This window comes from Perissodus microlepis, chromosome 3, assembly GCF_051167445.1.
Source record: "Perissodus microlepis isolate ML-2025 ecotype Zambia chromosome 3, ASM5116744v1, whole genome shotgun sequence".
Lineage (NCBI taxonomy): Eukaryota > Metazoa > Chordata > Actinopteri > Cichliformes > Cichlidae > Perissodus > Perissodus microlepis.
Genome location: NC_140463.1, coordinates 19,580,588 through 19,596,490, shown reverse-complemented (window position 1 = coordinate 19,596,490; position 15,903 = coordinate 19,580,588). Strand labels below are relative to the sequence as shown.

Below are 15,903 nucleotides of genomic sequence, written 5' to 3'. Positions count from 1 at the left end.
TAAATAAGGACAGAGAACCTTCACATAGGATGCAGTTAAACACTATAATCTAAAAATAACTATGATCATCCAGAATTTGACTGGTTCTTATAGCCTTTTTCTACTGAAGAGTTTTAAGACTAAGGTCAACAAAAATCGGGGAATACTGATACAGTCCAACATTTATACTCACATAGTCTTCATAAATGAACAGTTACAGACTGGTACAATTATAATATCACTATATATTATCTCCCTTTTTATAAGGATGAACTGATTTTGCATATATCCATTCAATTATGCCATTTTATGGAAACTGAAATTTTGAATAATCAAACAAATAGTGAACCAAACTTTGGAGCTGCAGAGCATGTGGTCCCATCATCATCTGCATACAACATGTTAGAGTGAAGAAAGAACCTTTTGTGATCTGCTTTACATCTTTTTTTCACCAGAGAATATATTCACCATCACATTCCTTTGATGTTTGACCTCGTGACTTTTACAACATGGAAGACCACAGAGATGCTGTTGTTATTTAGATCACACACTGTGAGGTCAGAAAACCAGGAAACAAAGTCAGACTGCTTCGCAACATCATCATAAAATAAAACAATCAGCTGTTAAGCAGCCAGTGAATCTCTGAACTCATATATAAATGTTTAATGTTTAAACAAACTTTGACTGTTTTACTCATAAAAACGTAAACATTTCTGCAGCAAGAAAGGCTTAACAGCTTATCAAGATTTTGACATTTGTGCGGTAACTTAAATAACAAAATCACTAAAGTGCAAACACCAAGCACGTTTTTGGTAATTTTTGTGTATCACAATGTGTTTTTTATTAACACTTACTGAGGTGGAGTTTTTGTTATTTTACAAAGTTTAGGTCAGTTTTGATCGCTTTAAGAGGTAAAACTGATGCACTGATATCTTGTGTGTTTAGGTGGCCTCTTTTAGCTCCAAAGGGAAAGGAGCTGAAGCCATAATCAGTGTTCATCTCACACAGGTCCAGTCCCGAGTCATCAGTCCTGAGTCTGGACAGTTGAAGTCTGATTCATCCTTCCTGAGACTCTGACACCTGAACGCCTTCATGAACATGACAGGTGTTGAGGTGAATACGTTGTGTTAAATGAAACCGGATTTCTGCCCAAACAAATTGTCATGAACATAATACAGGACAGAGACTGTTTGATCAGGTATCTCTCCACAGAAGAAAAAAATACAATTCCAGGATCTGTCAGGTTTGGTTGTGAACGCCCACTCCAGCGTGATGTGTGTAATATTTTAGGCTCTAACACAGGCAGGCACAATAGAACGGGAAATAGTGGATTTAAACACCTGTTGTGTCATGGTCCGGGTGAGTGCTGGGCCTTCCCACAGGGCCGGCATTTCCACCCCTGGGCGGAGCCGCCACATCATGCTGACGGGCTGCACCTGAGCGTAATTGGAATTGCCGGCTTCTTAAGACCAGCGCTCAGACTTACACCTCGCCAGATCGTCTGCAAATCTTTAGGACTGCCGGACGTTGTCAAGCCGCTGCCGTCATCTGTTAGGATTCCAGCGCTGGCCAGTTCACAGTTTCTCCATGCCTGCCTACCTCTCTGCCCAGCGCTCAGGACGATCATCTCCCCTCACCCGGACCACCTCCCCTCTAAGCTTTGCCTCCGCCTGCGCTCGATGACTAAACCCTTACCTCTGGCCCTTCCTCTCCTCGGGATTTCCTGCACTGACAGATTTCCAGTGTCGGGTTCTCCATTCAATCCACGACAGCCCCACAGACACTTCTAGTACACCTTCCGGTTTTGTTTCATAGAAATGCCAAGTCGGCCATGAGTTTCAAAGTAAAGGATTGTGAATTTCTGAGTTAAAACTGTTTGTCTCCAAGCGATGCAAACTATATGAAATATAGTGTGCCTCTAAGTAACGTTATATTTAAATTCATGTCCCAGAGTGGAGTTTCTAGCGTGTGTTAAGTTTGTTTAGGTTGCCGCTAGTCCTCGGTTCCTTATGAGTGTTTTTGAGTTATTACTTGTTTACGTTAAGCAATTCTGAGTTATGGTACGCACTTTGAGCACTTCTCACTGTCATTCGCTGTTTACGTTAATTTCATCACTGTGAAAAAAAAGTCTTGTCACCCTCAGTCCCTGCGCCTCCGAGTGTTGTCTGCCTTAGAGTCCGTTATCCTACTGGCCTCGGGCCGTGACATGTTGTTGAAAACTCAAAACAGATTTTGGCACAAAATGGAGAATCCACTGTGTGATCATGTAGTTCAAAGTTCAGGCTGGAACTGAAACAACAACAAAAGTGAAGAATCAGGAACAAACATGAGATTCCACCAACAGTCTGAACAGAGATGCAAAAAACACGTGTTCAAGTCGACTGCAGGATTTAACTTCAGGACTTCTATGACAAATTTAAGGCTCCTCCTGAGTGCTGTGACCATCTCGTGGCATCTTTGAATATTGCACCGGTGTAAGGAGTGCAGTGAAACCAGCACTGAATCAGTTTTTTGCAAAAAATGGAAACGCCTCATGACTCATTTACTCATTTAATGAACTATTCTGACTCTTAACCCCTAACTTATTTATTCTTTGATATATATATATATATATATATATATATATTTTTTTTTTTTTTTTTACTTTATTTGGTCAAGTCTGTGCACACAAACACACACAAACACACAGACAGCTAGCACACAATAAGTAAGAAAAATCAAGTTACAGAAAGCAAATATAAAGACTCATTTACATCAAAGAGTGGGGCTGTTACCGAGATGGTGAGCTCAGGTAGAGTGTAAGAAAACTGCGTCTGAGCCAATGACCTGAGATTGGACACAGAATTATTATTAATATTAATAAATTTTCCAGTTTACCTACATTAACATTTCTAAGTGTGCCAATGAGGCACATAAATATGAGCTCATATTAGTTCCTATTACAGAGGATCATATTTTTTTGTTTCAAGGTCAACACAGACACATAATTATTGTCATTTTTTACTCCTGTTTTACTGTTGTCTTCAAACATTACTCATAAAACCAAACCCAATAATAACTGTGTGTTTCTTCAAAGTTGCTGAAAACTGAACAGAAGCTGTAGTGAACACAAACAGAGGAACAAACTCGCTGATGTAACCTGACCTCAGGCAGCCGGGCGTGACGGCTGTGTTTGCATATGAAACTACACTCGGTTCTTTGTCCTGTAAGGACTGATGAAAAAAGTACAGAGTGAAAGAAGGACACACAGCAGATGTACGTATTTTATCTTTCATTTATTTTTACTGTAATTCTGTGTCTTCTGTCCTGCTACAAATGAATTATTAGCCAGTCAGCTATCTGGTGAACGTGGTTAAATATTTCAGTCAGTGCACATCATCATGTGAAGCTAAGACCAAAACAGCTGATTATATGCGATAATGTTGTCCTCTGAAAGGGGCTCCTGACCACAAAACCTTTGAGAACCTTTTTACTGGACTGAGGAGGCTGAAGGTTTCCCACTGCAGGCAGAACAGACTCTGTTGGAAGGACTAAAGGTGAGACATGAACCATGAATTAGGTTTTTTGTGTTTTCAGACAATCAGATGATGGTTTTATGTACTTTGACAAAACCGTTAATGCCTCTGGGTGATGAGCGCTCTGTGTAGTTTATCATGTGTCTGATTTAGGTGGCTGGATCATTTCTGACTTTGTCAGGACGCAGAGGCCTACAGTTCTTAACATAATTATTATTCAATTAAAATGTTTTATGCCATTTAGTAACTGCATAATTTATGTTTAGTTGTTCAAACCTTTTACTTGATAGATGAAATTCAGTAGCCAGGGGTAGGAAATTCAGCAAAACATCAGAACAAGGCAGTGTTAAACCAGTTTAACCAGTTTAACCAGTCTAACAGTGTAGGCATGTCATCAGTACAGTGAGCACCTGTATTCAAAACAATAACATATAAGAGAAAAACAAGGAAGTGAGCTACAGAATAAAACACACTGATGGTGGACATTTGGTGAGCTTTGAATCGTTTAATTTATTTATTTATTTTTAATTAAAAATGTTTTTATTATTGTATTATTTTAAGATGTTTCTTTAAATCCTGCAGTGGTTACACACAGTCTAAGAATGAAAGAAAAGCTGAGAAAGCTGAAGAAGAGCATGATTTCTAAAATGTGTGTTATGTGATCTACGATGTGTAGCAGGAAAATACTTTTACTTAAGTACAGACTCAAACTCCTGAAGCATAAAGTGGTGAAAGTAAGACAAGACCTTAATAGAGAAAGAACAGAATCAGATCTTCTCCCAGTGCAGACAGCAAACAGCTGCAGACAGACAGTGTTCAGGACGATGATGAAAAAGTGAATCTTTGATCTGATTTATATCATGTAAGTTTTTTATTTTTATTTTTCATTATTTGTTTTCTATTTAATCTCCTCTTTAAAAAGTTTAATCATCACCTTGATTGTTTGTTGACTCTTTGATTGCCAGAGAACAAAGCTCACTTTATTTCAGATTTTTTTTGACAAACAATGAAACCTTAATTATAATATAATATCATATCATATAAAACTGTTATTATAATTAAACAGGTCACCACATTCTCGCTATCAAATATCTCAATAAACAGAAAAAATTAAAATCTGTGTTTTATTCTCACCTTTCTCTTCCATCAGGTGACTGCAGGTTTTCACCAACATGGAAAGGTATCACACTCAAAACCTCACATTATCTTCTTGATGCATGCTTTATCGCATTATCTTTACTGCTAAAAGAACAAAAACAGAAATGATTTCATACAACATGCAGTAACTCTCTACAAGAAACCTGTTCTCTGTTTTGTTTATTCAATTTAACCCTGCAAAGTTTTTCCAGCGTATGTTCCACCTGGAGATTAGAAAAGTGTATAAATATAACCCTGCCTTATTCTTTTCCTCACTCCTCAGACCAGACTCTCCTGAGCCTGAGATCAGACTCAGCTCTCCAGAGAAAGACCGTCCTGACTTTAAAAGCAGGAAACTGTCTCCTGATGAGAGGTAAGACTTAACAAAATGTTAAACGTATCTTAACTCCATGAGTAAACAGTGAGAAGGTTTGGTTTAGTCATTTATTATTGATTTTTTTTAGCTTTGTTCACAAAAAGAAGAAAAGACAGTTGGATAAACAAACAGACTAAAGAGAACATTGTGAAGAGCATCAAACTTTTTAGCCTGACTGTAATATTATCACTGTGACTAGCTCCAAGTTTATCTGGTACTTTTTGTGTCTGAAGGCTAAAAATTTAATTTCTCTGTCTGATGGTCTTTTTCTCTGTTCACCAGGATCACTGAGAGACCAGATGCCCCTGAACCTGAACGTGGACCCAGCTGTGTGTCTTTCAAGAGTGATCGGTCAAAGGATAACATCGTCAACTTTAAAGGAACTAAATCTGCTGCTGCTGAGGAGTAAGACGTTTCACATTTACCTTACAGCTCTGTGGTACACCTGGCCTCAGTCCTGAGATTAAAGAGCTCCATGTGTAAGACTGACAGGCTGCTGATTCAAAGTGTCATCGTACGATTTTTTAATGTGTATTTTAAGTTGTTTTACTCAGAAAAAAGCTTCAGCTGCTGCTGTAAGATGCTTTTACTTGCTGCTGGTATTTTAAAGGCACAAAGGTCAAATTTAAAATGAAACACTTCAACACAACAACACAAATCTGACTTTTTAAATGTGATGATGCAATGTGCAGGAAATATCCATAATATGGTCATTACAAGAACACTGGTACAGAACCATCACTGACCTGTTAGTTTTGGACTAGTGGAGTCCAATAAATAAGTCTATAAATTAACATAATAGGTTTGTTACAGCACAGTTGTGCTTGTTTTAATCAGGATGATCATCTAACAGTAGAAGAAGAAATCTGTGGCTTGTATTTATGTGCAAAATGGTTCTAATTTCTTCATGATGTCTCCACAGAGCTGATCAGGAGAGTCTGCAGCATCAAACTGATCTGGACTCAATATTTAAGGTTTGTACACGTACACCAACCTCTGTTTGTAATTATTTTCATGTTGCACAGTCCAATATTCATCATAAAATAAAAATTCCAGAGATAATTCAACAGTGAATTAATTTTTTACTTTATTTTTATTTATAAAACACTTTTCAAAACAAAGTTTCAGCATAACTTTATAACACGACCTGAAAATAAGGTGCAAGTACCCTGTACTTACGTGGAATTTACAGGAAACTACAAGGTACATAAGATGTAAGATGGGGAAATGTACCATGAAATAACCGAGTACTTAAAATTATTTAATTTAATGTATGTTATTATTTTATTGTTTCCTGTATAAAACTAACTATAATAATTATTTTAATTGCGTATTTTAATTATATTTTTTTTTTCATTGTTTCCTGTAAAATGAACATAAGTACAGGGTATTTTTGTTAAATTGAAAACAAACACAAAACAAATCTGTGAAAAATTATTTTTACAATGAAGATCTGATTTTTGTGAATTTTGGCTGTGTCATTTATTTTCCAGATGCTGGAGGGAAACATTATCACGTTTGTGAAGAACGAACTAAAGAAGCTGCAGAATGATCTGAATCCAGATTATTCAGAGTGTCAGAGGGATGAAGAGGAGGTGTTGGACAGTGAGGAAGAGAAGCAGAGAAGGAGCAGCAGAGAGGCATTTCTGAAACTTGCAGTTAACTTCCTGAGAATAATGAAACAGGAGGAGCTGGCTGACTGTCTGCAGAGCAGTGAGAGGATTTCTCTTCATAAATTCAGTCTTTACAAGAATGAAATTGTCACATTTTTTATAACCATAACACTCATGTTTCTGGTGCTTTCCTGTAGAAAGTCCTGATCCACTTTGTGAGAATACATTTAAATGTAACCATGTTTAGAAGTTCCAGTGTGTCTTTGAGGGGATTGCTAAACCAGGAACCCAAACCACTCTAAATCAGATCTACACAGAGCTCTACATCACAGAGGGAGGGACCGGAGAGGTCAACACTGAACATGAGGTCAGACAGATTGAAATGTTCTCCTGGAAACCAAACAGACCAGAAACAACAATCAGGTGTGAAGACATCTTTAAAGCTTCAACTGGAAGAGACAAACCAATCAGAACAGTTCTGACCAAAGGAGTGGCTGGCATCGGGAAAACATTCCTGACACAAAAGTTCACTTTGGACTGGGCTGAAGACAAGACCAACCAGGACATCCAGTTCATTTTTCCATTCCCATTCAGAGAGCTGAATTTACTGAAGGATAAAAAGTTCAGCTTAGTGGGACTTATTCATCACTTCTTCACTGAAATCAAAGAAGCAGGAATCTGTAACTTTAAAAAGTTCAAAGTTGTGTTCATCTTTGATGGTCTGGATGAGTGTCGACTTCCTCTGAACTTCCACATCACTGAGATCCTCACTGATGTTACAGAGTCCACATCAGTGGATGTGCTGCTGACAAACCTCATCAGGGGAAATTTACTTCCTTCTGCTCACATCTGGATAACCACACGACCTTCAGCAGCCAATCAGATCCCTGCTGAGTATATAGACGTGGTTACAGAGGTCAGAGGGTTCACTGACCCACAGAAGGAAGAGTACTTCAGGAAGAGAATCAGAAACAAGGACGAGGCCAAAACCATAAGCTCTCATATCAAGACATCACGAAGCCTCCACATCATGTGTCACATCCCAATCTTCTGCTGGATCACTGCTACAGTTCTAGAGAGTTTGTTAAAAACCAAACAGGCTGGAGGAAAGCTGCCCAAGACACTGACTGAGATGTACATTCAATTCCTGGTGGTTCAGACCAAACTGAAGAACATCAAGTATGATGGAGGAGCTGAGACAGATCCTCTCTGGAGTCCAGAGAGCAGGAAGATGATTGAAGCACTGGGGAAACTGGCGTTTCAGCAGCTGCAGAAGGGAAACCTGATCTTCTATGAATCAGACCTGACAGAGTGTGGCATTAATGTCAGAGAAGCCTCAGTGTACTCAGGAGTGTTCACACAGATCTTTAAAGAAGAGAGAGGAGTGTACCAGGAGAAGGTGTTCTGCTTCATCCATCTGAGCATTCAGGAGTTTCTGGCAGCTCTTCATGTCCATCTGACATTCACCAACTCTGGTATTAACCTGCTGGAAGAAGAAAAAATGGCATCAGTGCAGACTGGAGAGTCTTTAGTACAACATTTCTACCAGAGTGCTGTGGACAAGGCTTTGAAGAGTTCAAATGGACATCTGGACATGTTTCTTCGCTTCCTCCTTGGTCTTTCGATGCCATCCAATCAGGATCTCCTACAAGGCCTGCACACACAAACAGGAATCAGCTCACAGATAAATCAGGAAACAGTCAAGTACATTAAAGAAAGAATGAATGGGGCTCTCTCTCCAGAGAAAAGCATCAATCTGCTCCACTGTCTGAATGAATTGAATGATGACTCTATAGTGAAGGAGGTCCAGCATCACCTGAGTTCAGGACAACTGTCTAAAGTTGATCTCTCTCCTGCTCAGTGGTCAGCTCTGATCTTCATCCTACTGTCATCAGAAGCAGAGCTGGATGTGTTTGACTTGAGGAAATATTCAGCTTCAGAAGAGGCTTTTCTGCAGCTGCTGCCAGTGGTCAAAGCCTGTAAGAAAGCCCAGTAAGTATCCAGTTTAATCCTGGCAAGAGACTGCTTTAAAGTGTTTATTTGAAAGGTTGCAAAGTTCACTGATATACTGATATGTTTCTAGGTTAAGCGGCTGTAACCTCACAGAGAGAAGCTGTGAAGCTCTTTCCTCAGTTCTAAGTTCTCAGTCCTCCAGACTGAGAGAGCTGGACATGAGTAACAACAACCTTCAGGATTCAGGAGTGAAGCTGCTTTGTGTTGGACTTGGGAGTCCACAGTGTATGCTGGAAACTCTCAGGTTAGCTGACTCTTTGTTTAAGAAAATGTGGGTATTTCACAACAACTGTGATTATTTTATAGATGTTAACATGTTGTTTCTGTCGTGGTGTAAGCTCTGAAAGAGAACAGTAGAGTAGACTTGAAACACACTTCATAAATCAGAAAAATATAACTTTTATGATTGTCCATCATAGCAAAAAAGACAGAAAGTCAATGCTTTTTGTCCTTTTTTTAAACTGAGTGAAGAAAAGCCAGTTTGTTTGTCTTTTTAACAACTTTAACTGAAATCTGAATCTGTTAGTTCGATTGCATGTACATCATTAAATTCAGAGCAGTTCCTTACATTGTTGTATGTGTTTGAAGGCTGTCAGGCTGTCAGATCACAGGAACAGGCTTCACCTCTCTGGCCACAGCTCTGCGCTCCAATCCCTCCTATTTGAAAGAGCTGGACTTGAGCTATAATCATCCAGGAGACTCAGGAATGAAGCTTTTGTCTGATCAAAAGGAGGATCCACATGTGAAACTGGACATGCTCTGGTAGGAAAACAGGAAATAAATCTAAAATATATTTTTCTCTCCAGCATATTGTAAGGTAACCACTGATCTGATTTCCAGTAATACAGTCTGTATGTCCAGTTAAATGGGCAGCTGTGTGGGTGAATGACTCAGAACCAATCGCAGCCAAAAGCCCATCTGTGGGCACACGGAGAAGGATACACAGCTTGAAGGAGAATGTAACAAATACATAAGGGTTGGACCCTCGATACTGATGTTTCAAGACCGTGTCAATCAAAACACCAACATCACATGACCGTGGCTAAGTGAGGTTTTGATGTGTTTAACCCCAGATCTGACAGGTGCCTTTGTGATGGTTCTGGGTCTGTGATCCAGTTTATAGTTTCATTTTGCTGCTTCCTGCTGCGTTCCCTATGGCCTCACTTTATGCTCCACACAGTCACAGCCTTACCTCCCTGTTTTTAGTCAGCTGAGGCACCAGGATTCCCATTTTCACAAACAAGTCATCTGTGCAGGAACACGTTATTTTTAATTATGATTGGGAAGAATAATACATGCTCTCAATTCAATTAAGTACTCAGATTCAAAGTGTAATTAAATAAATATTGACTTAATTGGAATGTTTGCTGTCATAGCCTCCTGAGAATCGAGAAAAAAAGAATCTTCTCATTGAAGTTTTTATTGTTTTCCTTCCTCTTTGGAGCTAAAAGAGGCCACCCAAACACATGAAATATCAGTGGAAAGCCCAGGATGTCTTATATTTAGTAAATGAGTACCTTAGTACAGCGGTCCCCAACCCCCGGGCCTCGGACCGGTACCAGTCCGCGAGTCGTTTGGTACCGGGCCGCGAGAGTTGAGGCTCGGGTGTGAAATGTATATTTTTCAGGGTTTTATCGATTTTCAGCGTTATTTTGTTATCGTTGTTATCGTTTACTCGGTTTTCCTGGGTGTTTTCACGTGTGTTATGAATAAATCTTCTTTTTTTCGGTACCGGTACTAGTTTTATTTTGTTGTATTTATCCGCAACACCTTAAAGGCCGGTCCGTGAAAATATTGTTGGGCATAAACCGGTCCGTGGCGCAAAAAAGGTTGGAGACCGCTGCCTTAGTACACAAGGTACCTCAAAAAGTCAAAAGACTAACTTCTCTCTTCTAGTTTTTTTCTGCAGATGTTATCAAAATGTTTCTAAAAATGTGATCCACAGCATCAAGTGACTTCAATCGCTAATTGGCTAACATCAAGGCTAACAGAGATTACATGCACCAAGAGGGAGGGGGCAACAACGAGCAGAGTGAAACACAGACAATATATACACAGGAATACAAGCTGGACACACGTTCTCTCAATGAACTCACCACACACACAAAAAAAACCCCAAACATCTCAAAACTCCAAACGCTGGGTCCAAAATCCATCATGACATCATGTAAATAAATAAATAAATAAATAAATATTTTTTTTATTTATATAGCACCTTTCAAGACAGAATCACAAAGTGCTGCACATAAGATTACAAGTCATAAAAAGATTTAAAAAGAGAAAATAAAACAGGCAAAAAATTAACCAAAAGCAGTTTTAAAAAGGTGAGTTTTGAGTTGTTTTTTAAAAACAGCTACTGAGTTCTTAATGTTTGGGGGAGAGAGTTCCACTGTCTCGGGGCCACAGTGGCAAAAGCTCTGTCACCCTTAGTTCTCCTCTTAGTATTTTTTATAGCAAATAAAAAATACCAAGGTCCTTGAGATCAGATGACCTCAAGGACCTGCTGGGGACATAGGGCTGTAGCAGATCAAAGATGTAGGCTGGTGCCAGTCCATGCACAGCTCTGTAAGTCAAGACCAGGATCTTAAAATTGACTCTAAATTTAACAGGAAGCCAGTGTAACTGAGATAATAACGGTGTCACATGTGAGTACTTGGAGGATTTTGTCAAAAGTCTGCAGCATTTGCACAACCTGCAGACGATCCAGAGAACCTTTGCTAAGACACATAAACAGCGAATTACAATAATCCAAGAGTGAGGAAATAAATGCATGTATAGCAATCTCAAGTTCAGAGCGGGATAAAATCGGGCTTAGCTTAGCCACATTTCTTAAATGATAAAAACAAGACCGAACCAGAGATTTCACATGCTCATCCAATGTGAGAGTCGAGTCAAAGGTGACACCTAAATTCCTGATAGAGGATTTAACATAGACTGAGAGAGGACCAAGGGCTTCCACTATCTGCGATAAAAATCTATCAGGGGCGCATACGAGGACTTCGGTTTTCCCCTCGTTGAGTTGGAGGAAATTTGCGGCCATCCAACATTTGATCAAATCTAAGCAATCATTCAGATGCTGAAGCTTAGATAAATCCTGGGGCTTAAAAGAAATGTACAACTGAATATCATCAGCATAACAGTGATAAGAAATGTCCTCAAAAGAGCCCATTATATGCTGGAGGGGGAGAAGATATATTAAGAACAATAAAGGCCCCAAAACCGAACCTTGAGGGACACCATAAGTAAGGGAGGTAGAGGATGACCTAAAATCGGAGACTGCCACAGAAAAGGATCGGTGATGGAGATATGAGGAGAACCACTCCAAGGCAGTACCCGATACACCAACCCAATGTTTAAGCCTTTCGAGGAGGATGTGATGGTCAACTGTGTCGTAACTGATGTGAGGTCCAACATAAGTAGAACAAAGCATTTTCCTGCATCATTATTCATCAAGATATCACTAGAGACCCTAAGAAGAGCTGTCTCCGTGGAGTGAAATCAACAAAAACCGGACTGAAACTTATTGTAAATGCCATGTTTATCTAGAGCTGCCATAAGTTGCTTAGCCACAACCTTTTCTAGAAGCTTAGCGATTAACGGTAATTTAGAGATAGGTCTGTAGCTGCTCCAAAAAGAGGGGTCTAGCTGAGGTTTTTTTAAAAGTGAGACAATAGCAGCGTTTTTAAAATAAACCGGAACTATACCAGATGCCAGTGAAGAGTTGATTAAAGTGAGCACACATGGGCCAATAGACTGGAAGACATTTTTGAATAATGATGCAGGTACAATGTCAAATGAACAGGAGGATGCTTTCACAAGTTTTACCAGCTCAGGTAGTGAAACAGGAGAGAAAGTATCCAAGATAATGGGCCGAGATGGGGTAGAGATCAAAATAACAGGTGCTGAATGTGAAAAATTTATTCTCACGTTATGAATTTTTGCAAGCAGAAAAGAAAGAAATTTTTCACAGTCCTCGTTAGAAAAAATAGGGGCCGCAGGCAGAGCAGGAGTAACTGCTCTTTGTAACCAAGTGTGAGAAATGGGCAGCCCTCGCATCTCTGATCGCATTATTAAAATAAGCTAAAAGGTCCTTGAGATAGAGGAGGTGAACATTTAGATGACTTTTCCTCCACCTGCGCTCCGCTTTACGACAATCACGTTTTAGACAACGAATACTGTCATTTAGCCAAGTAGGAGATTTGGAGGCAGAAACGCTCCTCGTCTTAACCAGACAAATTTCATCTAAAATAGAAAGGCAATAATTATTAAAAAGACTGGTTGAGAAATCAACACCATTTTGAGGAGATAGCTGTAAGTTAAAAGCATCCACAAATTTCTCCGCTGTGGAGGAGTTTAAGATACGAGAGCTAACCATCCGTCTAACAGGGGACAAAGGCTCATAAAAAGTTAAAAACAATAACATAGTGATCAGAAATAAAAATGTCCTCAGAGCAAATAAAATTAATATTTAAACCCAAAGTAAAAACAAGGTCCAGTGTGTGAGCTTTGCTGTGTGTAGGACCGGACACATGCTGAGTCAAATGAAAAGAATCCATAATGTTCATAAAGTCTCTGACGAATGAGTCAGAGTCATCATCAATGTGTATGTTATAGTCCCCAACTATAAGCACTCTAGACACTCTTGACAGCTTCATAGTAACAGATAAGAAGCCACTGAGCTCCGATAAAAATAACCTGTTATATCCAGGTGGACGATACACCACAGCACAGTAGAAAGGATCCTTGTTACCAATTTTAAGCAGTTGCAGCTGAAACGAACAAAAATGCCCAATTTTCACGGAGCGACAGGAGAAACGGTCCTGGAAAGCCACGGCAAGCCCACCACCCCGACCAGACAACCGAGGCTGGGTAATAAAAGTATAGCCATCCGGGCAAAGTTCAATAAGTGACGAGTAGTCTACATCCCTCTGCCAGGTCTCAGTCAGGAATAAAAAATCCTGTTTTTTAGATAATATAAAATCATTCAACAAGGATGATTTATTAGACAGAGATCGAGCGTTAAAAAGCGCCACATTCAGTGAGCTAGAAGCCTCATTATTTGCAGAGGCTCGAGTTAAGGGACGTAAATACACAGGGTTTGAGCAGTCACACTCGTAGAATCCACTCACCGAGGGAAGAAAAAGCCAGCCGGCAGGAGAGTCTGGATAAACCCTCCTAAGGTGGCATGGTCTCAAAGAGCCGGGCCCAGCATATCCAAACAAGGCCGTGGAAAACAAGTCCCCCTCCATGGAGCTTTTCTAAACACAGGAGACAACGCACACTCGACGTCGCTTACCAGCCAAACCACACCGCCAGTAAAGCCTGAGCTTTACCTGAAAACCTCCTCTTCTCCCTCTCCTTCTCCGTGGTCTAGAGGAACCACCGAAATCGCCTGACGAGGATCCAGCTAATGGAGGAGGGTGGAAAATGCCAGAGGACGACGAGACATCGTGAGGCATCATAGAGGATCGGATGGATAGCAAAGCCAGGCGATCATACACCAGGGCAGCAAATACATCATTAAAACTGAGTGAGAACAGTAGAGCAGAAAAAAATAACACAACAGTAGTAGAGCGCAACAAACTGCACCCGGCAGCGGCAGAGCCAAACACAGGCGCCATCATACCGGAAGTTTTAGTTTTAGTTCACCTGGTTGAGAAACTGTAACACTTTTGTTTCATTGTTCCCCTCCGTACCAGATTCATTGTCACCCCTTGCCAATGTTTTGGGTCAGATTGGGTTCCCAGACTTATTCTCAGGCTGGAGCTTACTGTGTGCCTTTATGCCAATAAATGCAGAACTACTGTAAGCTTTGAAACAGGATTTCGACTTTCCTGGTGCCAAATAAAAGTGAAGTAAATATTTGTTATTTCATGCAGAGCTGATACAGTCATGTGAAAAGTTAGAATTCTTCATAAAGCGATTCCTCTTAAGTTATTCAATTCCTGCACACAGATTTTTATACATGATTTTGACCTTTTTTTACATGTCTAATACTCACTGTCAGGTTGTATTTAGGTAATTTAAGAACCTGGTACGGACCAGATGATTTCTTTTTTTTAATTGTGCTTTGACACATAAAACCTTACAACCGTAGAAAGTGTATTATCTGTTTGACTTTATTAAGAGATAAAATAAAACACAAGGTTATTTCTCTAGAAAAGATGAATCAGAGAATATAAAGGCCACGTCTGCACACTAAAAGATAATGTGCTCATTTCAGTGTGGAGCCTCAAGGAGTCCAGTGGATGAGACCAGGTCTAAGGAAATGTAAGTATTTTTGATTTATGAGCTGCATTCACACAATCTTGTACTGTTCTACATTTTTTCTCACGGTTCCCTTTTAGATTTCTGTGATCTGATGCTGGATCCAAACACAGCACACAGAAACCTCAAACTGTCTGATGACAACAAGGAGGTGACACATGTTGAAGAAGACCAGCTGTATCCTCACCATGATCATAGGTTTGATCACTGGCCTCAGCTGCTCTGTACCAACAGTCTGACTGGTCGCTGTTACTGGGAGGTCGAGTGGAGAGGAGAGGTTCATGTTGCTGTAGTTTATGGAGGAATCAGACGTAAAGGAGAGGGTGATGAAAGCAGGTTTGGAAGGACTCATCAATCCTGGAGTCTCAACTGCAGTCATGATAGGGGTTACTATGTAAGTCACAAATTTGATTTAAGAGCCATCCCTCTGCTCTCCTCAGCTCTCTCTCACAAAGTAGCAGTGTATGTGGACTGTTCTGCAGGAACTGTGTCCTTCTACAGTGTCTCCTCTGATAAACTGATCCACCTGCACACCTTCAACACCACCTTCACTGAACCTGTATATGCTGGGTTTAGAGTGAAGCCTGACTCTAGTATCCACCTCTGTGCTGACTCAGAATAATGAACTTACTGTGCAGAGAAATATTCTCACATTGGTGTTTCATACTTTTTCTTACTTAGTATATCAGGTATACTGTCTCGTACATATATTAGTTTGTTTTTCAGTTCAGAGATGTTGGATTAGACTGATTCTCCAGAAAAAAATTTTTTTTATCATCTTATTGTCTTTGGTGCCTTTTTTTAAGAGCAGATATCAGTTTTTACTTATATACTGTCGGATTAAAATATTATTTTATGCCATGTTAGACCCTTAATTAAAGATAGTGAATTATTTTGTAGTTTTAGTTTGCATTATTCTCCTGAATTAGAAGAAGGTGATAACTATTGCATTTGTTAAACTGATTTGCATTACATTAGACTGCTGATTTATTGTGAATGGATG

General features: G+C 39.7%; 1 protein-coding gene across 2 annotated transcripts; it reads left to right on the top strand.

The window, feature by feature from the left end:
- The first annotated feature begins 3,159 nt into the window (after positions 1-3,159).
- On the top strand, positions 3,160-15,650 carry LOC146390394 (protein NLRC3-like). Of its 2 annotated transcripts, XM_084923444.1 has the most exons (12): positions 3,160-3,234; positions 3,416-3,515; positions 4,645-4,674; positions 4,915-5,004; positions 5,290-5,412; positions 5,930-5,981; positions 6,501-6,720; positions 6,818-8,612; positions 8,704-8,877; positions 9,222-9,395; positions 14,857-14,903; positions 14,981-15,650. In XM_084923444.1, exons 8-12 carry the CDS (start codon positions 7,003-7,005, stop codon positions 15,520-15,522), a joined length of 2,547 nt encoding a protein of 848 aa, XP_084779570.1. In that variant the 5' UTR covers positions 3,160-3,234; positions 3,416-3,515; positions 4,645-4,674; positions 4,915-5,004; positions 5,290-5,412; positions 5,930-5,981; positions 6,501-6,720; positions 6,818-7,002; the 3' UTR covers positions 15,523-15,650. The 2 variants fall into 2 exon arrangements, with proteins under 2 accessions (XP_084779570.1, XP_084779571.1); XM_084923445.1 differs by lacking the exon at positions 3,160-3,234 and having other exon boundaries at positions 3,250-3,515.
- The last annotated feature ends 253 nt before the right edge of the window (positions 15,651-15,903 follow it).

Coding starts and splice junctions, on each gene's coding strand:
- LOC146390394 (XM_084923444.1), top strand. CDS start 7,003: ATGTTCTCCTGGAAACCAAACAGACCAGAAACAACAATCAGGTGTGAA. Junction 9,396..14,856: donor GTGAAACTGGACATGCTCTG/GTAGGAAAACAG, acceptor TGCTCATTTCAG/TGTGGAGCCTCAAGGAGTCC. Junction 14,904..14,980: donor GAGACCAGGTCTAAGGAAAT/GTAAGTATTTTT, acceptor GTTCCCTTTTAG/ATTTCTGTGATCTGATGCTG.